Source organism: Mauremys mutica, chromosome 7, assembly GCF_020497125.1.
Source record: "Mauremys mutica isolate MM-2020 ecotype Southern chromosome 7, ASM2049712v1, whole genome shotgun sequence".
NCBI lineage: Eukaryota > Metazoa > Chordata > Testudines > Geoemydidae > Mauremys > Mauremys mutica.
In genome coordinates this window covers 46,848,111-46,875,581 of record NC_059078.1, presented here as the reverse complement: position 1 = coordinate 46,875,581, position 27,471 = coordinate 46,848,111, and the positions used below count along the sequence as shown (strand labels likewise).

General features: G+C 43.6%; 1 protein-coding gene across 1 annotated transcript in view; it reads right to left on the bottom strand.

Moving 5' to 3' along the window:
- The window catches only part of DOCK3 (dedicator of cytokinesis 3), a 641,328-nt gene that overhangs the window by 360,609 nt on the left and 253,248 nt on the right, over positions 1–27,471 (bottom strand). Inside the window, exon 6 of the mRNA XM_045024316.1 lies at positions 26,839–26,987. Within this exon, the coding sequence (XP_044880251.1) occupies positions 26,839–26,987 (149 nt within the window). The remainder of the gene's footprint in view (positions 1–26,838; positions 26,988–27,471) is intronic.

Sequence of the window (27,471 nt, the reverse complement as noted above, 5' to 3'; positions counted from 1 at the left end):
CACAAGGTTAAGATCCCATGGGGGAGCTGGCTGTTTTACTTGAGTGTACATTCTATCTAATCCCTTGAGGAAACAGCCCACCATGGGGTTTGCGAAAACTCAGTGACCAGCCAAACTGAGGTGGAAAGCTGAGATAGAGTCCAGGTGCACTTTTATTGATGATACCGGCAGACCCTGCTGTTTTAGATGCAGCAAATAGTCCAGGATAAAGGGAATTGATGACTGTAAGGGTGGAGTGCTTTGGTAATGCTCAAATGGCATGTTCCTTTTCCACTTGGCCAGATAGGTGGCCCTAGTGGATGGCTTCCTGCTGCTAAGAAGGACCTCTCTAACAGGGTCTGAGCATGTGAGCTCTGAGGGGTTCAGCCATGGAGTTTCCATGCTGTGAGATGGAGAGACTGCAGATTGGGATGCTGGAGGTGGCTGTGGTCCTGGGTGATCAAGTCTGGGACCAGTGGCAGGGTTATTGGCATGTGCACTGACAGGTCTAGAAAGGTGGTAAACCAATGCTGGTGAGGCCACACTGATGCTATTAAGATCATTGATACTCCCTTCTGACTTTGAGCAGTACTTTGTGTACAAGCGGGAAGGGTGGGAAAGTGTATAGTAGATAGGTCCTTCCAAGGGAGGAGAAAACTGTCTGCGAATGAGCCTGGGCTGTGATTCAGGAAGGAGCAAAACTGGTGACATTTCCTGTTGTTCTTTGTCACAAATAAATGTATTTGAGGAAACCCCCAACACTGGAAGATGTTGATCACAACATCCAGGCAGAAGGACCACTCATGATTGTAAAATGACCTGCTGAGACGATCGGCCAGTTCGTTCTGGGAACCTGGAAAGTATGATGCCTCTAGATGTATTGAATGGGTGATGCAGAAGTCCCACAGCTTGAGAGCTTTCTGGTACAGGGGAGAGAAGTGAGCACCACCCTGTCTGTTTAAATAGAACAGTGCCGTGGTGTTGTCAGTCAATTCCGATACACATCTGCCCTCCAGATGGGCCTGGAATCTCTGGCAAGCAAGGCAGACCACTTTTAGCTCCCTGACGTTGATGAGCAACAAAAGTTCTGGCTGGGACCAGACGCCCTGAGTCTGCTTAAGTGCGACCCCAACCCATTGCCAATGCGTCCATTACTAGAGACAGCGAGGGTTAGAGTCCAGAGAAGAACAATCCCGCACACCCCACTTGTGGGTCAAACCACCACCTGAGGGACTCTATAACTGGGGGAATGAGTGTGATCACCTTGTCTAGGTGGTCTCGATTCTGTCTGTACACCGAGGTTAGTCAAGCCTAAAGAGGACAGAGCAACAGTCTGGCGTGCTGCACTACATATGAACATGTGGCCATATCTTCAAGCAGCTTCAGGCAATTTCATGCTGTAGTAGTGGGGTATCACCTGAGATCCCCTCTGATGGCACCCATGGTGAGAAAGCGAGTCTCTGGAAGGAAAGCCCTGGCTTGACCAGAATCCAGGAGAGTGCTGATAAACTCTATTCTCTGACTTGGGTTTAGGGTCGACTTTGCCACACATTCAGTATCAGGCCAAGCTTATGAAATGTTGCCCAGACTAGGCTCACATGGGCCTCCACTTGGGCCCTGGAGCAGCCTTTGATTATCATTCCCCTCTATTCGACATTGGTGAGGCCTCATCTGGAGTACTGTGTCCAGTTTTGGGCCCCACACTACAAGAAGGATGTGGAAAAATTGGAAAGAGTCCAGCGGAGGGCAACAAAAATGATTAGAGGGCTGGAGCACATGACTTATGAGGAGAGGCTGAGGGAACTGGGATTGTTTAGTCTCCAGAAGAGAAGAATGAGGTGGGATTTGATAGCTGCTTTCAACTACCTGAAAGGGGGTTCCAAAGAGGATGGGTCTAGACTGTTCTCAGTGGTAGCAGATGACAGAACAAGGAGTAATGGTGTCAAGTTGCAGTGGGGGAGGTTTAGGTTGGATATTAGGAAAAACTTGTTCACTAGGAGGGTGGTGAAGCACTGGAAGCACTGGAATGGGTTACCTAGGGAGGTGGTGAATCTCCTTCCTTAGAAGTTTTTAAGGTCAGCTCGACAAAGCCCTGGCTGGAATGATTTAGTTGGGGACTGGTCCTGCTTTGAGCAGGGGGTTGGACTAGATGACCTCCTGAGGTCTCTTTTAACCCTGATATTCTATGATTCTATGATTGTATGAATCTAGGTTAGTGTAACACACTAAGGAGGCTAGAAGTAATAAGCTACATCAGCTTATATTCACTTGGATTTACTTCAGAATTTGACACAATATACTTATCTAATGTATCACCCTATGTAGTGCTTTTATATGCCCCTTATCTAAGTATTGGCTGAAATCAGAAAGCCATCACATAACTGAAATTCTAAAATGTAATATGCTATGTGATAGACCCAGGCCAGTTGGGTACAGCAGAGTAGTAGAAGGCAGATATACTGGCTACTGGATAAGCAGTTTTCTGTTTCCTGACTGACCAGAGCGGGGACTGCTCCAGGCTAGGGTGGACACATGACTCCAGTTAACCTGCAAAGAGTCAGGTGAGGCCGTTAAGCTAATGTGAACACCTGACTCTAATTAAGGCCCCTCTGATACTATAAAAGGGCTCACTCCGGTCAGGCCAGGGAGAGGAAAGGGGAGCCCGAGGAGAGAAAGTGCAGCTGAAGGGCTGGGTAATGAAGACACCCTCAAGCCACTGGAAGGGAGCCTGTAATAGGGCGGCGACTCACCCCTGCGGCGCCTCCTGTCGGTCATCCTGGGAATTAGTTCTTCAACCCAGGAGCACCCTCTGCAGGCCAGCGTCCCGCTTCCTGCTGGGTCCCGAGTCCCTGTTGGACCCCAGTGCTCCTTTCAGACTCTGGGGTAGTTTAGTTTACAGACTGCATGGGGCAGCACCCCGGTGCCCCTTTCAGACTGCGGGGTACTGCAGGAGGCAGCACCCTGCTCTGAAAGGGGCACCAGGGTTGAAGAGGGACTCGGGACCTAGTGGCAAGCGGGACACCAGCCTGAAAAGGGCACTCCTGGGTCGAAGAGCTAATTCCCAGGACGACCAACAGGAGGCGCTGCAGGGGTGAGTCGCTGCCCCGTTACATTAGTGGTGGAGAATGCAGGCAGAGACGGTCCGCTCCTGATACAAGGGGCAGGGAAAAGGACTGTGGGACTATTGCCTGGACACTGCCGCTGCAAGGAGGGATGATGGATCCTGGGTATGCTGGTGTTTTATGCCGAGACCCCAGGTGCTATCCCTGGCTGGGCCCCGGTGTCAGCACCTTAGCGGAAGGGGGCTGATGACCTGCAAGGAATCCGGGAGGCCCAGGAGGGATTGTGGGAGGTGCAAGAGGCCCTCCAGGAAGAGTTGGGCCAGCTGGTACAGGAACAGCGGGCCTTGGTAAACCTCCTCAGGAAGGAGTTTCAGAGGAGTGGTAGAGACGGATGGGAGAGGTGGAGAGCCGGGACCAGGAGGCCTGCGGCTGAGCGCCGGACATGTTATGCCTGTTTAAGGCGAGGACATATAAAGAGGGATTGTCCCTACTGGGGCGGGGGCTGGGCGCCTCACCCAGGAGAGAGACAGGGGCAAGTCCCGGGGACAGTCCGCTGGGTGAGGGAACCTGGGCAGCTGCCAATATGTTGGGCCTCTGGGCAGAAGGGCCACATGCAGTGAGCATGCCCAGGCCCAAGTTGGAGGGTCCAGGTCCACCCTGGTGGAAGGGCGGGACCTAAGAAGGACCGAGGAGCCAAGGCTGCAAAGAGGCGGGGAGCCTGCAAGTGCTGCCATATCCCAGGACACAGTAGAAGGCACTGCCCCCTCACGGGAGTTGAGGGTTGGGTGAAGGAGGTGCCTGGAGGCCCGGAAGGGGCCGCACTGGACCCGTTAAAGGCGACAGAGGCCGAGGCAGAGAAGACGGGGACCCCGAAGGAGGTGGGGATCCAGACCGTCGCTAAGCCAGTCGCCGAGTGGGAAACCGAGACAGAGTGGGCCCAGCACGAGGCTGGGGTCCAGGTGGTCCAGGAAAAACAAACTAAATGGACTGAGACCCTGGAGGAGAAGGGCCTGGGGGACCCCGACCTCTGGGTGCACCTGGAGGCCGCGGAGTTGGCTCGCCAGAAGGCGGAGGTGCACGCTCGGGAGATGGGCTGAGGTTGGGAAGCGGCCGAGAGGAGAGTGGCAGCCCTGGAGGGCCAACTCTGGGGAGCCCAGGCCGAGAGGCCCTCCTATCCCCAAGGGTGAGGTTTGGGGGGGGTGTAGTGGGGTAGTCGCCCGCTCCAGCCCTGGAAGGGTTAAAGCCAGCCCTGGGAGAGGGCTGAGGCTGTGAAGCAAAGCCTGGGCTGATTGGGGAAGGCAGTAACAGCTAGGGCCACGTCCCAATCAGGCTCAGCTGATTCCTGTAAGAGGCTGCCAAACACTCTCTCTGCTTGTAGAGAGAGAAGGGCCTGGCTGCTAGGGAGCCAAGCAGGGTACAGGGAGTGGAGTAGGGCTGGAGGAAGGCTAGAGGAGCTGGGGAGCTCCAGCCTGGAAAACGCCCAGGCTGCGGGCCTAACTGAGGGCCTAAGACAAGTACTGGATAGGTAGAGGCAGCAGGTCCAGACCCAACCTTGCCTATGATGAGTGGCTTACACTCTAGTCTGCCCCAGTGCGTGGGGGTGAATTGGTGACTGGCAGTAGCCTATGACTGCGGTGAGGTGGGGGTAGTGGGTGGGTGTTCCCCTGAGTGGGGAGACCTGGAGAAACAGTGGGGGTACTGCCAGGGGGCAGCACACAGTGAAAGGTTCACCCAGGGTTCGGGAGGGACACGGGGCCAGTGGCAAAGTGAGACACCGGCTAACAGAGGGTGCTCTGGAGGCTGGAGGCTAATTCCGCGAGATGACCAGCAGGAGGTGCTGCCGGGTGAGTCTATGCACTGTTACAGAGCCGTAAGGTAAGGGTGAAGAAGGCATTAAGAGAAAGAAGCGGGAGAGCTGTGGGGAAGTGGCCCAGGGAAGTGTAGCAGCTCTGGCGGTGAAAGGTTGGCTGCCAATAGCTGCTGCCATTAGGGTCCCTGGGCCGGAACCCGGAGTAGAGGGCGGGCCCGGGTTCCCCCCAACCTGCCACTACAGAAACACCTCCTGGGAAGGGAAGACAGACCCCTGTCAGGACAGGAGGCTAAACTTTTCTTGAACAATCCCGTAGGGACAGCAGAGACTGGGAGTTCTCTCACCAACTTCCTTGCTGGCTTATGATGAAAAGGGCTCAGTAGACTGTAACCCTGGCTCTAGAGAGAGAAGGGCTACATGGAGGGTCGCAATGAGCCTCTGAGGCTAGCATAAACCGCCTGGAAGCACGGGCCCCATGGAGACAAGGTTGGAGCTTTGCCACAGCTAGCACATATTTATTGAAATGCTCCTAAACTCAATATCTGAGTTCTTAATTGGCACTTTGTCCTTTATCATTTCAGTATGGTACAGTTTTTTACATAAGTACATGTCAAAAATTAAAACAATGCTTTCACTGTATTCCCACTGTACAATGTTACTATGTCTTCCCAAAACTTTATTCTCTATTAGTCTGACTTTTTAACAGCACTGGACAGGGAAGTGGATGGAAGGTGAGAGATTTTACTCTCCTGGCTGAAACTATTTAAGAGAAACTTACTAAAATTGCATGTCCCTATTCAAAGTTATTCTATGCTAAATCAATCTTTAAAGAACTGGTATTAGTTTACCTGAACCAAAATTGAATTTTGGGTTCTTTGTTCCAGATGATAATGCACAGATTACAGAAGATCAAGTACTTTATTATGGCATCCAATCTAACTGCTTAGTTATGCATTTACTTTTTTAAAATATTATTTTATTACTGCCAACAATGTCAAAGAGATTAAATTCTCTTTTAGGAGCAAATCTTGTCTACTTACTCTGATAGATATGGAGGGCCATGGACCTAGCAGAACAGGTGGAGATTACACTGTGGGGAGACCACGCTCCTTGGATGCCATAGATTTCCATAGAGGTTTTCACGACACTACTTTATAGAGAGGAGATTTTTGTGATGGCTTGGGGTAAAATCTGTACCCTAGGGATCTACTGACCAACCCCTCCAACAGAGTACTAATGCTTTTTCTGCATGGCTCTTTTTTCTTTTTTTAAGTTTGTGCTATGGTAGATGGACTTGTATCATATGAAGAAGCTGTGACATTGCACCCCATATTCTTCATAGCTGTATGATTATGATATAATTATTATGCAATTCATATAAAAATGTCTTGTCAGGTGTCTGGAAAAGTTATGATTTGTAGAATATGACTATCTTATTTATATGCATGTATCATTTTTGTATCTGGAGTTATGAAAACTGACTATGTATCTGTATTTCAAATGTGGTTACACCTGGGTAACACCCACTAGGCAAAAGGCTTCCAGTCTAGACAGCTGGTTGTGAAGGGCCTATTCAGGGTAATGTGACATTAAAGAAAAAAATAGGCCTTAGGAGAAGCTTATCCTCCACATGGTGAGCCTTATTGAGAACGCTCCAGCCAGCCTGTAAGTAATGGCTACTATGACTCATCAAGGGCATGTGACCAGGTGACATGACATGAGAAGCCGGAGAGAAGCCGCGAAGACAGAGAACACTGTTACCCGCAGCCCAGTAGCACATTCATGTTTTCAGAAGTGTGTGGCGGGCGCCAACAATTTTTCAAGGCTTATTTTGTATTTGTACATTAAACGATATGAAAAACATCATATTTAATATTACATAACATATGAATCTGGAGAGAAGCCGCGAGGACAGAGAACACTGGCGCCCGCAGCCCTGGAGTAATCTGTCCCCAACAGGAGTGGGGCCCCAGCTTCTCTCCCCTGCTGGACACTAGGCGGGCCCCGTGCCTGCCGGGGACAGAGAACACCGGCGCTCGCAGCCTGCAGCCCCAGAGTTCTCTGTCCCTGGCAGGCACGGAGCCATGACTTCTCTCTGGCTTAAGCCCCTGGCCCCTGACTGCCCCCCGGCAACCCGCTGCCCCTTATCCAACCCTCCCCAGCCCGTTAGCATGCCGCTCAGAGCACCAGGACTGGCAGCCGTGCCGCCGCACAGTCTAGAGCACCAGGGCAGGCCAGCAGCACTGCCTGGCAGGAGCTCGCAGCCCCACCACCCACAGCACTGGCAGCACGGTGAGCTGAGGCTGCGGGGGAGGGGGGACATCAGGGGAGGGGCCACCTCTGATTTAGATGGTAAACGCTTCTGGGACAGGACGGTCTCTCGCCATGTATATGTACAGTGCCTGGCACCAGGGGGCCCTGATCTCAGGCACAGTCCCTAGGTGCTACTCTCATGTACACAACAGTAATCCCCTGTAACATCACAGGACCGTTCATTACCTATAAATGGGCCCAGAGGAGCGCAGGGTAGTCAGGTCAGCTAGCTTCCTTGATGCAACTTGTGCCTGGCTTGAATTCTCCAGCAGACGATATGGCAAAGTGGTAGAAGACTCAGGCTGGGGGCCTGCCAACCCTGTCTCTATCCATATGAATTCAGTGGGTGCTGACCAGCACAGAGAGACCTGTCCGAGCACACAGAACAGACAGACAAAGCCTGTATTTGGGGAAGGTAGGGCTCCAAGTGGCCATCCCTAAATGTTTGTTTAAATCACTTGGTGGTGGCAGCATTACTTAATCCAAGATATAAGAGAGAAATTGTGCCTTGGGGAGTTTTTAACCTAAACTGGTAGAAATAAGATTAGAGGGTATTTCATGCTGGTCCCCATGTCTGTACCCTAGAGTTCAGAGTGGGGAAGGAACCTTGACAGTTGGTAAGAAACTCAGTCATGCCTGGACATGTGACTTGCCCATGTGACTCCAAAACTCAATCTTGGAGCTGGACTTTGCATAGGAGAAAGGAGGGGGTCTCCACCCACAAAAGAAAGTCTGCTTAAATCCCTGGGAAACCCCTCCATTTTGTCTTCAGCTGGCTAAAGAGATAGCCTCTCCACCCCCAAGGATACCTGAAATAAACTGGAACAAAGGACAGTAACTACAGGAGGTGTGAGTGATTGCTGGACCCAGACTAGAAGGAGACTAGTCTGTAAAAGGAAGCTTAGTGGAATTCCTCTAAGGATGAGGTTTTTATCTGTGCTCAGTTTTCTTACTGTATTAGACTCAGACTTGCGTATTTTATTTTACTTGGTAATTCACTTTGTTCTGTCTGCTATTACTTTGAACCACTTAAATCCTACTTTCTGTATTTAATAAAATCACTTTTTACTTATTAATTTACCCAGAGTATGTATTAATATCTGGGGGGGGAAGGAAACAGCTGTGCATACCTCTCTATCAGTGTTACAGAGGTCGAAAAGTTTGAGTTTACCCTGTATAATCTTTATACAGGGTAAAACAGATTTATTTGGGGTTTGGACCCCATTGGGAGTTGGGCATCTGAATGTTAGAGACAGGAACACTTCTGTAACTTGCTTTCAGTTTAAGCCTACAGCTGTTAGGTTCAGAGCCTGGGTCGGAGTTGGAGCAGACTGGCGTGTCTGGCTCAACAAGACAGGGTGCTGGAGTCCCAGGCTGGCAGGGAAAGCAGGGGAAGAAGTAATCTTGGCACATTGGTTGGCAGTTCCCAAGGGGGTTTCTGTGATCCAACCCATCACAAACAGAGCCTGGTGAGGCTGGTTGTGTCTCCAACAGAGCAGGAAAAGCAGGGCCCGCCCAGTTGTGTGTCTTAGAAGGGTGCAGCGGTTCTCTTGGTTCCCAGACTGCACACAGTCCACTTCACCTTAAATGGTCCCTTGAAATGTGTTAACTACTTACGCTAAACAATCTATTCCACCTTGTATTTAGCTGTGACGCTCTGAGTACATTTCCAGACCTAATGAAAAGTTCAGTGTAAGTTCAAAAGCTTGTCTCTCTCACCGACAGAAGTCAGACCAATGAAAGATATTGCCTCACCAATCATGTCTCATTTGTACTATGTAGATATCCAGGCAATTTGCCTGGCAATTTACCGAGCCAGACTCCTTATCCATCTCCTCAGCCATACTCATTTTGAATGCCAAATTCACATTTCTATTCTTCTGACCTCTCTCATGAATTATAGGGCTAGATTGGGATAGCCATCCTCAGGTTGGAAAACTTTATACTTTAAGTAGCCTCACTAAAATTAGTGGAACTAGCTGTAGAGTGAGGTACAACTTAATATAAGGGTATGAATATCCAGCCCATCATGAGTATTCTGTGATGATCAGTAGTGATCTACAGGTTTCTGCAAAGTTCTTCTACAGAACTCCAGAATAAGGTCTTTCTAAATTTTTACATGATTTGGGGAGTTGATTTATTTTGAAGCCTCTTCAAATGTTCCTTCTGTAGCAATGATACAGACAATATGGACTTTATTAACAACAATATTATAGACATCCACACACAGGCTGCAATCTTGTCAAAACTTACATCTAAGCCTTTAAAAGATATAGAAGAGCAGATACTACAGAGGAGATGTAGGTTGCTATACTATAACAGCTAATTAGCTAGACCTAACCCCAAATTCTTATTAAGCTGTGAAGTTACTTCCTCATCTGTGCCTATAAATCGGTAATAGAGATGCCATAGATCAAGCTATACTAGTTGATACAGTATGACAAGATATAATGTTTTTAGTAGATAAAGAAATAGAACAGGTGTCAATTCAGATTTAAGAAACTATATCAGAAAATTAAAGCTATGCTACAGGCATTATGTCATAGACCCCTTCAAGTTTGAGGATTTTTCATCCCTTAGGGAACCTCATCATAAAATACTGCAAATACTTCAGAGCATGCTGTCTATCTGAAATAGAAAATCCAATCAACATATATAACTAAAAGTAATAGCTAACAAAATATTCATTTTGTATTGAAGAAGCTGATCCATTCAAGTGGTATGTTGAGAATACAAAGTGAGGTGTAAATCTTTTAAGTGAACCAACAAAAATGTTATAAGGCCCTAAGACCTGATCAAGCATATGACTGGCAGTTGCACAGAGAGCGTTTCACATATGAAGTAATCTTACCACCCTTATCACTGTGGTATATGGAATAATCAAGCACTGGTATGGAGATGTGCACAGCTGTTTTGATTGACCTACTGTTGACTGGCAAACCAAATGAGTCAAATGCTTTTATACTGCTGAATAGTGAAAACTATTAAACAAGGGCAGAACCATCATGAATTGTGAAAAGACTTTACATTCTGCTCTAAATTAAAAATGGACATTACTGCAGATAGTTAAAAGTGCTGATGGAAAAAGCATGGAGTTGTGCAAAGTTGGCCAAAGGACCAGAGGAGCCCCACAGAAAATAATTTGCAGAAATATGTTGCTGTCTGAAGCTAAGCTGGCAGCTGTTCACTGTATGGTCCAAAATGTCTTACATAAACTAGTATGGGACAAGATGTTTTGCAAGATGATACTGGAATTTTCCAGACAAAGTAGGTGAGTGGCAGACACCACTGACTGACTTAATGTACCCCCTCTAAACACATGCACATCATTTGAAAGCTTATGTGTACTTAAAGAGAGACATGATATGGAGCTGTCAAGAGGTGCCTTTACCACAGAAATGGAGATGAACAATGACACCAACATGCTAAAACGATCACTGCAAATGAAATATTTGCATTCATTTCTGTTTCTTGATGACTCTACATATTATTTCAATACATAAAATTGGATTTCTATTGTGACCTCAAACCATCACTACGACAATCTAAAGGGTAAAACAAAATCTAATAATAAAAATTTGCACTGGTATCATTGAAATGTAATACCACTGGTGACATTTCTAGTTAACAGCATTATCATCATATTATTCATCATTATGATCTCTGTCAAGAGCATGTGGGTTACCAAAGTCTTCATTATCTTGTCATATACACAGTTCTCTGCAGGGAAGATTGTTCAGACTACAGATACAGTTGACTGTTCAGTGCCCTCCTACCTGTACAGGCACAAATAAGGTCTTGTAGAAGCTCAGATGCCATTCATCCCTTGAAGAGTACAGGAAGTAGCTCATCATACACATTTTCCCATCCATATTGGAATGGTGATCCAATATCCGATTTACCTACGTGCAAAGACATCCAAATCTCTATTTGTCAAGATGCTTTTTTTATATGCTCTTCAAAACTGTCCTCACATGGTGGGAGTTTGGCCTGTGATTTGACCTTTTTGATGGCCAGATTAAGGTACAAGCAATTCTGGTATTTGTGGTTCTCCTTTTCTTTCTCACTCTGGTCATGCAGCACCGCTACCAACTTCCTCGCTGAAGAAATTGCAACTTATCCATCATTCTCTCCCAATCTGGCAAGATCTCTGAGGCAGTAAGCTTCCTTTACTTTGACAATATCAAACTTGGATTTTTTTCTCCCCAATACCAAATAGGGATGACACAGAGTCACATCTTGTTAATGTGTGTACACTGTAACTTCTCTGCATCTTGCTATAAACAGGGTTCTAGGGAAAACAATTTCTGGACTGATAGCTGCTGTAATTGTCCCTCCCTTGTCAGACTAAAATTTGGTCGTCTTGACTGGGTTGAAGAAGCTTCATGTCCCATCAGAATCAAAAGGACCTCTCACAAATCTTTCCATTTCTTCTTTGCCAACATCTGCTATTTTTTGTACATCTGATGTTCCCTGAAGTCCAACTGCTACATTAATTAGCATTTCTGGATGTGATTCAGGGTCAACTGTGTTTGTCATATTTTTGATGACAAGGTTATTAAATGCTGTAACACACTCTTCATCCATTTCAGTACAGAGGCAAGGATATTTCTGTGGACTTTGTCTTCACTATTTCTTGCTAGGTCACATCTTTCTCTCATTTCTTTTGCATATTCACTCAGGACCAGTCTTTTGAGGGTCCACCTGACAAAGGATAGCTTCTTTCTTGTCAGTCCTACAATCCCAGTACTGCCCTTTGAGTCTTTGATGGCACATTCCAATACAAGAACTAGTAATCTGATGCACAGCAAATTCCCTTGATTCAAAGGCACTGTGTATTTTTTCAGGGAGATTTCACATATCACAAATGTAGATTAATATCCACCAGGGACAGCTGGGCTTATCTGTAGTTAAGAATTATGGAAGCATGGCATGCTGTTTGCAGGTGAACTTTCCAATCACCATCTCTCTGCACGGACATTTAGATCTGCACAACCTGGAGAAAACGAACCCAGAACTTGAATGTAGGAGACTAGGCATGCCCCCATGTCTGAAGTTCCTCCAGTAATGGTAGCATATACTCAGTTACATCATCATCAAACTCTTTAAGGAGTCAGTGTCTTCAAATTTAAACACCTTTTGAGGGCCAGCCAACATTTACCAGACAAATGCTGGAACTACATGAGTACCTCTCCGTGCTCATACATTGAACAAATGAATAAAGTTTCAGAGCATTCAGGGCATGGATGTTAAAGTCAAGCCACATGGAGCACAACATAATTGTTTACCAGCAAGCATTTGAGCTGCAGTACAAGATGCATTCATATCAGAATCAACAAGAAGGAGAAGAGGAGGAGGAAACTATTTAACTACACTATACTCGAGTCTAAAAGGGGGAGATTATACAGAAAACAAACACTTGCAATATATTCACAGAAATGATGCAGTAGCAAAAGGAGCTGAGGACACAAAAGATTCCAACTCGGACCATGCAGCGGTAAGAAGGGACTGGAGAAGCGTTTGTCTGCACCATCCCTTATACCTTCAGTTCAGAGCATGAGGAAAGCTATGCCACGTGTGGACCAACGACAGCAATTACTAAAAAATTCTGGATTCGAGTCCATGGTGCGCATGCATATCCCATGTTTGCAATATACATAGGGACCATCACCCAAAGAAGTAGTGAAAAGTTTCTTAGACAAAAAGACAAGAAGCTTTAAACTAGCTTGTAGGTTTAAATATTTTTATTTCATATTATATTGAATATCAAATATGATATGAACTTTGGTTAAAGTGACACAAGAGATTACAGCATTGGTTAAGTTCCAGATAAATTAGAATAGTTTCAAACCCTTAATCTTGCCTTTTCTAGACTGTAAGATCTTCAAGGCTCACACTGTCTTTTACTATGCATTTATACAGTGCCTAGCACAATAGATCTGTTCTCTCAGTTTAGGTGATACTGTAAAACAAAGCAATAGTTATTGTCTAAGCAACTGGGGGCCCAACAATCCCCCCCAGAATGTGAATATTAGCACCAAGTGGCAAATATACCCCTCAATTAAAGTGACAAAAATAAACCTTCACCATGTCCCCTAGTTGCTTCCCCCAACCTACCTATATAACCTCAGTCTTATCTAGGTCCACCATCTTATCTATCCAGCTTACCCTGACCCATTTCTACTAAATAAGGTCTTTAACAGCAGCGGGTGGACTGAATATAATAAAAAAACAAAACAAGGAGTCATAAGCGTACTGAAAACATCAGAGCTCATGCTACCTCACTAATCCTCTCATCTACTGAACAAGAGAGGGGGCAAGAGGACCCTAAGGAACTCCAAATGAGAGTACCCTTGCAGCAGAAGAGCAACTGTCCAAAATTATCACCTGGGATCTCTCAGAGAGAGAAAACCAAAGTCACTGAAGGTCAACCTTTCTTCCACCCCCGCATATGCGGGTGAGTCAACAACACCTCATGATCAGCAATATCAAAGGTAGTGGATAGATCTCACAACATCTATATGGACATCTGATATATATCTATGGCCAGAAGGTGATAATATACCAATGCTGCCAATGCAGTTTCCATGCCATACTCAGATTTGTAATCAGACTGACAAGCATCAAGGAGATCTGAGTCAACCAGATATGTTAAGAGGTGTCCCATTATAACATTAACAATTCTAACTAGAAAGGAAAGATCAGCTACTGGACAATGGTTAGCCAGATTGTGAATATCAAACATTTTTTTGAGTGATAGTTGTACAACACCTTCCTTAAAGAAGCCAGCGACCTGATCTTCCCCGGGGAGATTTTGACAGTATCCAGTTCTTCCCTAATGGCCTTAACCAGCCAGGAAGGATTTGGACCCTAAGCATATGTAGTAACTAAGGCCACAAAATTATGAGTTACTACTATTTAAGAACTGCCCACAGATTAAGGCATTTGAGAAAAAAGAAACAATGGAGGTCTAAAAGAATAAAACCCCACAAGATCTAGCTTTCTTCAAGTGTGAGGAAACTTAGAGTTGCTGCAGCCTTTCACAAGTATGTATTGCTTGTGCAGCTAAACAGACATCCCTTTTTTCTTGTCTGTGAATAGGTAAATGAATTAAAAATAGTTCAAATTAATATATTATATGATGCGCCAGATACAGTAGTAAAATGGGGAATGTGATGGAATCTAATATGATTAAAATGTATATAAAAACAAAGTGAACTATAAGTGATACAGCTTTGAGCAATATATTGACGGGCAGAGCTTACATCACGGGTAGTCCTCTTAGGTAAGAAATGGGTTGCATTCATATTGATTGCTTTTACTTTACTAGTGACAAAGTGAAGAAGTAAGACTAATGTTTGCAATCAAGCATGCTTATGGTATAAAGTTAGTGAAATACAACTGTGCCGAAAGAGGCAGTAAATAAAAGGAACTAAAACAAATTAGATACAATTAACTTAGGTTTCAACAGAGACTTGGAATGGTTGGGTTATTACACTAATTGAATCTATTTCCCTATGTTAAGTTCTCTCACACCTTCTATGGGTCATCTCGATTATCACTTCAAAGGTTTTTTTTTCTCCTGCTGATGATAGCTCATCTCAATTAATTGGACTCTTACAGTTGGTATGCGTACTTCCACCTTTTCATGTTCTCTGTATGTATAAATATGTTCTGTCTGTGTGTTCCATTCTATGCATCCGAAGAAGTGAGCTGCAGCCCACGAAAGCTTATGCTGAAATAAATTTGTTAGTCTCTAAGGTGCCACAAGCACTCCTGTTCTTAAAACCAACAGTGTGTTTTATAAAGACACTAGAACAAAGTGGAATAATCAGATATGTAACTGGGTAATAATGCACAGACTCATCTCAGCCATGCATACTAAGGTACCCTACTGTTGTTAAAACAAAGAGAACGGAAAAGGAAGATTTATACACATCTGTTCCAACCTCCTGAAGAGTAACAGCTCTTGAAGTGACTTTGCATTGTATAATGACTCTTAAAATAAGTTTAAATAGCATCAAACAACATGGGCCGACTTTGTGTAAATTATATGAACTTGAAACAAACATTTCTGCACCTATCAGAGCTTTGATGGAGAAACTGCAGATGTTCATTTTCATCATCTGAGTCAGATGCCTTCAGCAGAAGGTTGATTTTCTTTTTTGGCAGTTCGGGTTCTGTAGTTTCTGAACTGGAGTGTTGATCTTTTAAGATTTCTGAAAGCATGTTCCACACCTCGTCCCTCTCAGATTTTAGAAGGTACTTCAGATTCTTAAACCTTGAGTGAAGTGCTGTAGCTATTTTTAGAAATTGCGTATTGGTACCCTTTTTTTTTTGCCAAATCTGCAATGAAAGTGATCTTAAATTGAACAACATATGCTGGGTTGTCATCCAAGATTGCCATAACAAAATATATGGCAGAATGTGGGTAATACCAGAGAGCAGGAGACATACAATTCTCCCCCAAGAAGTTCAGTCACAAATTTAATCAACGCTTTTTTTTTAACGAGAGTTATCAGCATGGAAGCATATCCTCTGAAATGGTGGCCGAAGCATGAAAGGACGTATGCATGTTTAACAAATCTGGCACATAAATACCTTGCAAGGCCAGCCACAACAGTGCCATGCGAATGTCTGTTCTTACTTTTAGGTGACATTATAAATAAGGAAGCAGCATTATTTTCCGTAAATGTAAACAAACTTGTTTGTCTTAGTGATTGTCTGAACAAGAAGTAGGACTGAGTGGACATGTATGCTCTAAAGTTTTATATTGTTTTATTTTTGAGTGCAGTTATGTAACAAAAGTAATCTACAGATGCTCCCCAAGGTACGTAAACCCGACGTTCACAAATCCGAGCTTAGGGAAAAAGTTCCGTAAGCTAGAAATAGGAGGTGTTTTTTTTTGTTTTTTTTTGGCGTAATGGTCAAAGATACGTTTCCGGAGTGTCTGTACATTTGTAAATTGCAGTTTCATGATGAACAGATTGCACTACAGTACTTGTAAAAAGGTGATTTGAAAAATACTATTTCTTTTTTACAATGCAAAGACTTGTAATAAAAAATAATATAAAGTGAGCACTGTACACTTTGTATTCTGTGTTGTAATTGAAATCAATATATTTGAAAATGTAGAAGACATCCAAAATATTTAAATAATTGGTACTCTATTATTGATTAACAATGTGATTAAAATTGCAATTAATCTTTTTAATCAAATTAATTTGTTTTGGGTTAATTGCTTGAGTTAACTGTGATTAATCGTCTGCTCTACTTGTGATATTTATGGGCCATAAACTGATTACCTACACATAGTACATCTTAGAAATATTAAATTACACAATTGATTGTAAAATATTTGCTCCTGGAGTGCCATCCTTCAGCATTGCCTTGGGGAACTAAGGAGCTGCTTAAACTGTGCACTGATATTTACTTTTATATGCTTTGTTAATAATTATGTAATTCACATATTAACAGCAGTGCTTTTCATTTGATGATCTCAGAGTGCCGTACAAACATTAATGGAATTAAGTCTCCTAAACCCTTGTGAAATGGAATTATTACAGCATTCTACACATGGGAAAACTGAGGCACAGTGTGGTTAAGTTACATAACTAAGAAAGTGACAAACTTGAGAATAAAAGATGAGAATCATGACACTCACTCCTTTGTTCTAGATACCAGACAATATTGCTCCAAAAAGGGTTAAAGAACTTCAAGATTAGTGAGAACTGAAAGTAACTCCCATTACAAGACAGGGAAGAGAGAGATAATATTTAAATCACTTTTACAGTTTGCAATATTTTGAGACAGATTTTGTTTAAAAAAGCAACTTCTTGACACAGAAAAAAATTCACCCAGATATAGCTGTAATGAATACAGATCTCCGAGTATCAAAACTGTCAAGTCAGTTAACAGACAGTTTCTGAAAAAAGCATGTTGTTGCTAAATTCTTTTTGCTGATTCAAAAAGTTAATATGCTGATCTCCAGACTACTGTAAGGTTGTCACTATTTCACTGTGTATGTTACTATTTACTATTTTAATTAAAAAAACAACAACAAAGTACCACTTCAGTCTTCAAAAGGAATAAGAAACGTTTGACTTGGGATAATTAATAAAACAATAATAATAATAATTCTGGGTATAATCACGCCCTCCGTGATACAACTGAAAAGGAGATGCTCCAAGAGAAGAAAACTTGGTAAATCCCCTTTCTTGAAATTCCATCTAAATTCTACTATTCTAAGAGTAGAGATTGCAGAAAAAGTTGTAGATGTTACACCCAAACATCAGTTCTCATGGTATCTTGGAGACCAAGGCTATGTGCACTGATTTCTGAGACCCTTGCAGCTCTTCCCTGTCACCTGGAAGTAAACGTTGTATTGTGATTACTGTTGCTGTTACTCTGGTTATGGGGGGGAGGCATAGCTCAGTGGGTTGAGCATTGGCCTACTAAGCCCAGGGTTATGAGCTCAATCCTTGGGGGGTCCATTTAGGGAACTGGGGTAAAAATCTGTCTGGGGACTGGTCCTGCTTTGAGCATGGGGTTGGACTAGATGACCTTTTGAGGTCCCTTCCAAACCCTGATATTCTATGATTTTTTTAACCAACTTCTGAGAGTTTCCCAGGATCAACTTGAGGGTAGTTTCTCCTATTTGCCATAGAGCTAGCTGTTCCCAGAAGCAAATTTTGAAATTGCTTTTCTAAACTGTCCCCCAATGTGAACTATATGTATGTGGATAGCTGAAGGCACTCATTATTACTGTTTTACTATCTTTAGTTGGCTCTTTGATCTCCCTCAACATTATGTGCTCAACATACCTTCCCTTATCTGGAGACTCATTGTATAACTCCATTAATATATTTGTATTATTGTGACATGGGATTTGAATTTATATGGATTCTACTGTACGATCCTCCCTACTCAGAAATTTTATCTGATTAAATTTTATGGCATCTTTTAGATACAGTGTTATGCTCTTATCTCTATAACCTAATCCATTCTTCCTATATAGTCTACTGCCTGGTATTACAATAGCCCATTGAGTTTTTCATCCAACCATATCTCAGACATGTCTTTTATCCCAGTATAGCTCATTTATTTTTGCTATTATGTTTCTCACACTGGTATACAGATTTTTACACACACAGATACACACTCACTATAACATATGCCTAGATTTATCTAATATCGTGTTCTATTTCTGTCTCTGATTTCAACCCATCCCTTTCTCTAGCACAGCCTAAGTTCTGTCTTTCTCTACCACCGTAAACAGAATACCACTGTATTACTGGTATACCTAGCAGATGTTATATTTAACCATTATTTACCTCTATTGATAATTTCTATAAGGTGGTTGGGTAATGGGTTTTATCTTTAAGTTTTACACTTATTTATTGTATTATTTATTTAACAGAACTCCTTCTCTTTGGTCCACTAACAACTAATTGAGCTAACTACTCCCCTTCAGTGCTGAACTACCATTTAGTCCAAATTCCTTTCTTTTCAGTACTCCCTCTCTCACTTCCTCTTGCTCACTCTGTCTGCTACCTCTCTCAGCAAAATTATCTAGGGATAAAGTTCCTGTATGGTTCTGACACAGAGGCCCTTTAGAGGTTCACTATTCTGTGTCAACAACTCTTGTCAGGCCTGACATACCCATGGCACTTAACACACTGTTGTCATGACATATACCCAAACGATGGTATGCAATATATCATTGGGAAACTAATAACTCATTGATCATTAATATTTTTGTGTAAGGTATATACAAGATATGTACAAAGAGTTATGGACAGGGGTGAAAGTGGGCCAGTACGGCGTACCAGTAAGAAGATGGTACCGGCCCATACGCAGCCAACGCTAAAGCGCTGCTGCAGCAATGCTTTAAGGAGGGTCCTTTGTCACGGCTGCACTTGAACATCGCTGCCCCTTTTGCCCCCCAACACATCCTGTTGGTGGCCCTGCTGGTAGGGTCCCTACTGGCACGGCCGCCAATGCGGAGAGGGGAGCAAACGTGGCAGCGCTTTAACATCATTGCCCCTTCCCCCCCCTCGGGCCCTTTTAAAATGCTGCCAGAGCCCTGGGTGGCACAGGCCAGGCAATGCAAATGGGTGGGCTGGCTGGGGAAGGCTGACCCCCCCAGCCCCCACCCCTTCTGCCCAAACCCCCGCCCCTTCCAGGGACCAACTCTGGGCCCCGTACTGGTAAGAATTTTATATTACTTTCACCCCAGGTTATGGATATGTTCTAGAATTATGTTCTTAAAATGTATTTGGCAAGCAATGCATAAGCACAGTATACCCTAGACAAAGAAATGTGTACTGGCTTGTCTGACTAACCTGATCATCAGGCAGAGACAATGAAATTGCATTTACATGCAAGGTAAACAAAGCCATCAAACCAGCAAGTAGGGGAGACAGCCTCTTAACTATAAAGACGGGGGGGGCTGAACCTCAAAGATACAATTGAATCAACTGTTTGTACACAATATTACTGTATTATAAAAGTGTATCAAGGTCTTTTATCACACTGGTGATTCATTTAATTGTGAAAGGTATGCATTCATATTATATGAGGAATTATGGATACTCACTGATGATATGCTTTTAAGTCTGTGACCAAATACAGGTCTGTCGCATCTTACGCTGGGGTTACGTTCCGCGGTCAGCGCGTAAAGTGAAAATCGCATATAGTCAAAATGACCCTTGAAAATCCCTTAAATCACCCATAAAGTACTATGTATTGTATACGGCAATGTACAGTACAGTATATAATAAAGACTACATATGCAAAATATAATTTTACAGTATTTTTAATAACATGAGAGACAGAAGAATGAAAGAATAAAAAATGAAAACAGTACAGTACAGTACTGTAAACCTAAACAGTCACTAGTCTTCTACTAAAAAAAACAGGAGTACTTGTGGCACCTTAAAGACTAACAAATTTATTTTAGCATGAGCTTTCGTGAGCTAAAGCTCACTTCTTCGGATGCATAGAATGGAACACACAGACAGGAGATATTTATACATACAGAGAACATGAAAAGGTGGAAGTATGCATACCAACAGGCAGAGTCTAATCAATTGAGATGAGCTATCGTTAGCAGGAGGAAAAAAAACTTTTTGAAGTGATAATTAAGATGGCCCATAGAAGGTGTGAGGAGAATTTAACATAGGGACTTAGAACTTAACATATCTTAACATAGAACTTAACATATCTGTGAGAGTGAGGGATCATCTTTAAGGATAGGTATTTGCTCCAATCCCTCAGACAGAGATAAACACCTACAAGATCTCTATCAAGCATTCTTAAACCTACAATACCCACCTGCTGAAGTGAAAAAACAGATTGACAGAGCCAGAAGAGTACCCAGAAGCCACCTACTACAGGACAGGCCTAAAAAAGAAAATAACAGAACACCACTAGCCATCACCTACAGCCCCCAACTAAAACCTCTCCAGCGCATCATCAAAGATTTACAACCTATCCTTAAAGATGATCCCTCACTCTCACAGATCTTGGGAGACAGGCCAGTCCTCGCTTATAGACAGCCTCCCAACCTGAAGCAAATACTCACCAGCAACCGCACACCATACAACATAAACACTAACCCAGGAACCTATCCTTGCAATAAAGCCCGATGCCAGCTCTGTCCACATATCCATTCAAGTGACACCATCACAGGACCTAATCACATCAGACACACCATCAGGGGCTTGTACACCTGCACATCTACCAACGTGATATATGCCATCATGTGCCAGCAATGCCCCCCTGCCATGTACATTGGCCAAACCGGACAGTCTCTACGCAAAAGAATAAATGGACACAAATCTGACATCAGGAATCATAACATTCAAAAACCAGTGGGAGAACACTTCAACCTCTCTAACCACTCAGTGACAGACTTGAAGGTGGCAATTTTGCAACAAAAAAACTTCAAAAACAGACTCCAAAGAGAAACTGCTGAACTTGAATTAATATGCAAACTAGATACTATTAACTGTGGGTTAAACAAAGACTGGGAATGGTTGGGTCATTACACCAATTGAATCTATTTCCCTATGTTAAGTTCTCCTCACACCTTCTATGGGCCATCTTAATTATCACTTCAAAAAGTTTTTTTTCCCTCCTGCTAACGACAGCTCATCTCAATTGATTAGACTCTGCCTGTTGGTATGCATACTTCCACCTTTTCATGTTCTCTGTATGTATAAATATCTCCTGTCTGTGTGTTCCATTCTATGCATCCGAAGAAGTGAGCTTTAGCTCACGAAAGCTCATGCTAAAATAAATTTGTTAGTCTTTAAGGTGCCACAAGTACTCCTGTTTTTTTTTTGCGGATACAGACTAACACGGCTGCTACTCTGAAACCTACTCTTCTACTGTACACACTCCAATGATTAGTCTTCCTCTTCCCCTGACAACACTATTATTGAGTCATCAGGGCTTGATGTCGATCCAGGAGACGATGGGCTAGGCTTAGGTGACAAAGAGCGAGTCGTAGACGAAGTGGTTGGCTCTGGTTCAGCTTGAGAAGTTGATTGTGTAGGCTCTGCTGCTGCTGGTTGTTTTTTCTTTAAAAACATGGTGATTGGCAACTGTCGCTGTTGTCTCTTGAGCTCCTCAAACATTTCTTGGTACGGTCTCAAATCATCCGTAATACTACATGTGATTTTGAGGCTTCATTCCATAGAGGGATCATATTCAGAAATTAAATCATTCAAATGTTTTGCTGCTGGGAACACTTCAGAAAATTTATGAAGATTCCAAGTTGCTGGTTCTTCCTGTTCGTCATCATCTTCGTCTGCTGCAGATGATTTTATCAGTTCCTCTAACTCTTCGTTAGTCAATGTTTCTCTATGGCCCTTACAATTAATCCCTCCATTTCTTCCTCGAGGATGTTGACGAAGCCATCACCACCCACTGGCCTGGCCACATGAACAATGAGTTGCACTTCTTTATCAATGGTTGGGAAACCCTTAAAATCACTCACACAGTCTTCTCATAGGTTTCGCCAACATGCATTGACTGTTTCAGGCTTGACTGCATCCATTGCCTGTTTAATATAAGTGATGCAATCAACAATGTTGAAGGACTTCCCACACTCCATCACATTAACATTGGGATCAGCATCCATAGCGGTAAGGATCCGTGAGAATGTAAGCCTCATGTACGTGGCCTTGAAATAGCTAATGACGCCTTGGTCGAGAGGTTGGAGGATGGAGGTGGTATTGGGGGGGAGAAAGACGACTTCAACATCGTTATGCGCAAACCGGAGTGCCGCAGGATGGCCAGGAGCATTGTCTATGATCAGCAACACTTTAAAGTCAAGTCCTTTTTCTTCAAGGTACTGCTTGACCTCCAGAATGAAACACTTGTGGAACCAATCCAGAAATAATGCTGCCTTCATCCAAGCCTTTTTATTTGATTGCCAGAACACAGGCAGGAGATTTTTGTTCTTATCTTTTAGTGCATGGGGATTTGCAGCCCTATAGAGCAAGCCCGGCTTTATTAAATGCCCAGCCGCATTGCCACAAAGCAACACAGTCACACGGTCTTTAGCTGCTTTGAAGCCAGGGGCTTGTCTTTCTGATTTTGAAATGTAAGTGCGGGTGGGCATTTTTTTCCAAAAGAGCCCAGTCTCGTCAGCATTAAAAACTTGTTCTGGAAGATAGCCCCTTTCCTCTATGATTTTCTTTAATTGTTCGGGGTAGGCTTTTGCTGCGTCCTCATTGGCAGATGCCGCTTCACCAGTAGTCTGCACATTTTTGAGGTTGAAGCGGTTCCTAAAACTCTTAAGGCAACCTTGGCTGGCTTTGAATTCCTTCTTATCAGAAGGCTGTCCCTCTTCGGCGGGAGGTTTAAACAGCGCATAGATGCTAAGAGCCTTTTCTCGCAACATGTTGCCATTGATAGGCACACGTTTACGGTTCATGTCTTCCAGCCATAACTTTAATGCCTTTTCAGTCTTCACTAAAGTCTTATCACGCACTTGGCTCATCACCTTAGCAGTTACTGGAGCACTTGATGCCACGGCTTGACGAATTTCTGTCTCTCGAATCTTGATGGCACGGATGCTAGATTCGTTGCGGCCGTATTTACGCACCACGTTGGCAATAGACATACCATCTCTCAATAAGTCCAACACGGCCAGTTTTTCCTCCAGCGTTGGAACACATTGCTGTTTCTTCGGTTGAGCACCAGATGAAGTAGGTGACTTGCGTTTAGGGGCCATGTTATACAGTACGAAAATACGTACTGTCTTTTTAAACAGTACAGGCACAGCAGAATCTCACTCAGCACGGCAAGATGCACACAGTATGAGAGGCACAGGGGGACTGAGTACTGTAATGGGAACAGCAGATTCGCTTCTCCCATCTCACACTCACTCCGGGGCAGACACACTATTTAAACATTTTTTTTTTTTTGCCAATCCTCCAGGGTTACTGTACGGGAGTGTAGCAGAGTGAAACCCTGCTCCTGCCCTGAGGGGTTTAAAAGCGGCCTGGCAGGGCTTGAGAGCTGCTGCTCTAGGCTGGGCCGATTGGGGAAGTGGCTGCAGCTGGGGCCACGCCCCAAACTGAGCCAAGGGCCTTATAAGAAGGCCAGGGAGGCCAGAGGCCCAGACAGTCTCTCTCTGCCTTCAGAGGGAGATGGGCCTGGCTGCTTAGGAGCTGAGATAAGTACGTAGGGTGAAGCAGGGCTGGGGAAAGGCTGAGGAGCTGAGGAGCTCTAGCCAGGAAAGCCCCAGGCTGCGGCCTAGCACGAGGCCAACGGGTACTGGGGGTTGCAGAGGGCAGCCCAGGGGTAGGCCAAGCAGCAGGTCCAAACCCTCCTTGCCAATGATGAATAGGCTGATACTGCAGTCTGCCCCAGGGTGTGGGGCTAGACAATGACTGACAGTAGCCACATACTAAGGCAAGGTAGGGATAGAGGGTGGGGGTTCCCTGAGACAAAGGGGGAAGCCCAGAGTGAAAAGGGGTTACTGCCAGGGGGCAGCACCCCGGAGAAAAGGGGCACCGGGTCCAGGGAGGGGCACGGGAGCCTGAGAACAGGTGGATCACCAGCCTGCAGAGGGCGCTCTGGTGCTGAAAAGAGCTAATTCCCAGAGTAACCAGCAGGAGGCGCCGCGGGGGTGAGTCCGGCCCGTCTACAGGGAGTCCCTTATCACAGGCCTAAAGATATGCTGTTGCTGTCAAGTCCCCCCCAAAAAATATTTTAGTGGGAACAGCAGATTCGCGTCTCACACTGGTGGAATCGCCCGATTTTTTTTCTTTCTCCAGACCGCGCAAAGCTGAAATCACACATGTTAAATGCGCGTAAGATGTGACAGACCTGTATAGGTTTTCTCCCTGCCAGGAGGGAAGACAGCTACCTACCTGTCTCCAGTGTAAATTAAGCATTATGGAATCAAAACAATGGAAGCCCCATTTCTGTATGATGGGAAGTCAATAGGCAGGGAATAACAACAGAAAGTCTTCCTGCCTCTTGAAGTAGGGACAATGAACTTTAGGAAGACAGCATGGCATCTACATCCCAGGAGGAGAGAGAAGCTTTGTCTGGGCTTACTTGTCAAATAATAAATTTCAAAGGTTTACTGGACTATAAATAGAATGGGGAGAGAACCCTCATAATTATCCATCACTTGGGAAATTAAAGGGTCCAGAGCTCTTGAAATCATGGAATGTTGGATCCTTCAAACAAGTGAGTTGAAGTTTTTGAGACCTGAATTTAGGTGAGAAGCCTGCTTAGGCAAAAACTGTAACTTGCTGAAAATAAGTTTTAGCCTTAGAAATGTATTTTTACTTTTGTTTGCTTTTAACCCTTTTTAATCTTTATTCCTTTTACTTGGTATCACTTAATCCGATGTCCTTTTGTTATATAAACGTGTTTTACTTTTACTAAAAGCCAATTCAGTGCTATGATTGAAATAAGAGTGTTGTCACACTCTAATTAAATTAATGAACTGCAGTGCATAATCTCTTTAAAGGAGTAGCAAATTTATGAACTTCTGAGAGTATTCCAGGAGAGGGCTGGACATGGCATGGAGACATCTCTGGGGAACTTGGGAGGTGGGGGTTCACTGTTTGTTACATGCAAGACAAGGTGTGTCCTGAAGGGTTTACTGGCCAGACAGACTAGCTGGTGTGTCAGGGAGTTGTCACACAGCTTAGCAGTAGAAAAACTCTCACTTACTGAGGCTGGGAGGGGTAACACAGTAGTTCACAATTCTGGGAACCTCAGCAGATTGCCACATTAGCAGATGATTTGGGGGATATTCGGAAATGGGAGGGTGTTGGGGTTTTCATAGATTCATAGACTTAAGGTCAGAAGGGACCATTATGGGGTCACTTTTCAAAAGTAACTGAGCAATGGAAACCAGGGTGTGACCTGCATGCTTGTCTGCTGGCTGTTGTTGTCAGGGCTGTGAGCCACAGCAAGAGCATTTCAGGCATCTAGAGTTGCAGGGCAGGTGGTGAAAGAGCCCTTTACTAGTCTGGGTTGAATCCCAAAGCATCACAATGGTTTATTGGGTTCCATTTACATTAGTGGCAGTTAAAATGCAAGACAATCACTTAAGTAATTCTGTTAGTCTACATCTTTCAGAGCCTCTTTTTCAACTAAGAAGAGAGTAATATATTAATTTAACAAGAGGGGCCAGTTGAGTTTTTGTCAGTTCATTTCAGTACTCTTCTCCATGGGAGTCCTGACACAGGTGCTCAAGGAATGTGGACATGACTAGAGTAAGTTAGGGAGGAAAAACTGACATTTTTCTGTTTTTGGTAACTTACACAGAATTTTACTCTGTACTTTAATTATAAGTATCCACATCCTGGTGGACGAAAGGTTGTTGTAAGCCTAAGGAGAGTGACATTTCCTCCTAAAAGGTCATGTGCATGCCACGCATAACATATCTGTTCACAGCACTTTGCCTTAGAACTAGGCAAGCTAAGCTTTTTACTTGTTGTTTTTAAAGAATCGATTCTGGGATAGGGCTAGTGTTTTTTTTTTAAGTAATTAATTATAATTCCAGACTCAACTCTAAATTACTATAAATCCCTTTGGCTCCATAAAAAGAAGATTCACATGGTCACTTCTTTACAACAGGACTGATAATCAGGGCACAAAATCTGAGAACCCATCAGCAGAGAATTATACGGATTACAAGACCTAAAACAAAATTAAATCTGAATACTATAATCCTCAACTCCACAGTGTTAATCATTTGATCAGACAGTGTCAGTTCTGGCTATTCTACAGTGTTGCCTAACAACAAAGCTGTACAGTTGTTCCACTGACAGTAACAATTTTTCAAATGGCAAAATGGTAATATTAATAATAATGCAGATAAATTACAATGTATAGACTACCTCAGATTTAATATTCACTGTACAACTTAAGCAATAAGGCCTAAAACACATTGAAAAATACAGACTCCTTCAGAAAGGAATGAATGGTAGAAGCAAATCATACATTTTTACAATTTTTAATTATGTATATCTATGGGGGAGGAGGTACGTCGTAAACTCAGAATGTAAAAAGTGATATTTGGTTTCAGTTGCCAACAACTAGAAGATAGTTCAACAGTTTGCAAATTCCATTACACAAAAAACATTCCATATTAATTAAAATAGATGGCACTCAGATGGTATTTGTACTTACTCATTACCCCAGTCCAGTCGCACTGTAAGGTGTCTCTTGACTTCTCGTACCTGATCCTGTGTCAAGTGACCTGACAGTAGCTGTCTACGCAGGTCAATGAGTTCATTCATCACATGGCGCAGTTTGTAGAAAAGATCTATCTTATGCTTCTGTAAAAGTACATTTTGGAGGTGCGGGGGGGAGAGAGATTAAAAAAATAAAGTGAGATTTTCATCAATTATCCAAGAAAAAAAACAACTCACATAAGAATCATTCTTTTCCCCATGTATGTATCAATGTCATGATGCTTCCAGAAAATAAATAAATACAAACTCCAGGTTCCTTTACCAAGCTGTCACAGTCATTCAATTCCCTTTTTTCTACAGTTTGTTTTGCTTCAATAAGTAAAAAATACTCTACAACAGCTTCCGTTTTAAGTATTATGGCCACAAAAAGGCAATCAACTGTAAACCTTGAAATCGAATTATATGCTAATTGCTGTGGCCTTGAACATTTTAGCAGTACTAGAAAGGTACATGGACCACGAGGCAGAATTAGGTACGGTTTTCTTGCCTGAGGCCTAAATCACAGAAAGAGAAGGAAAAAACCCATGAATTTATATGTATGTAATTCCATCCTACCCTTGAAAGTGTA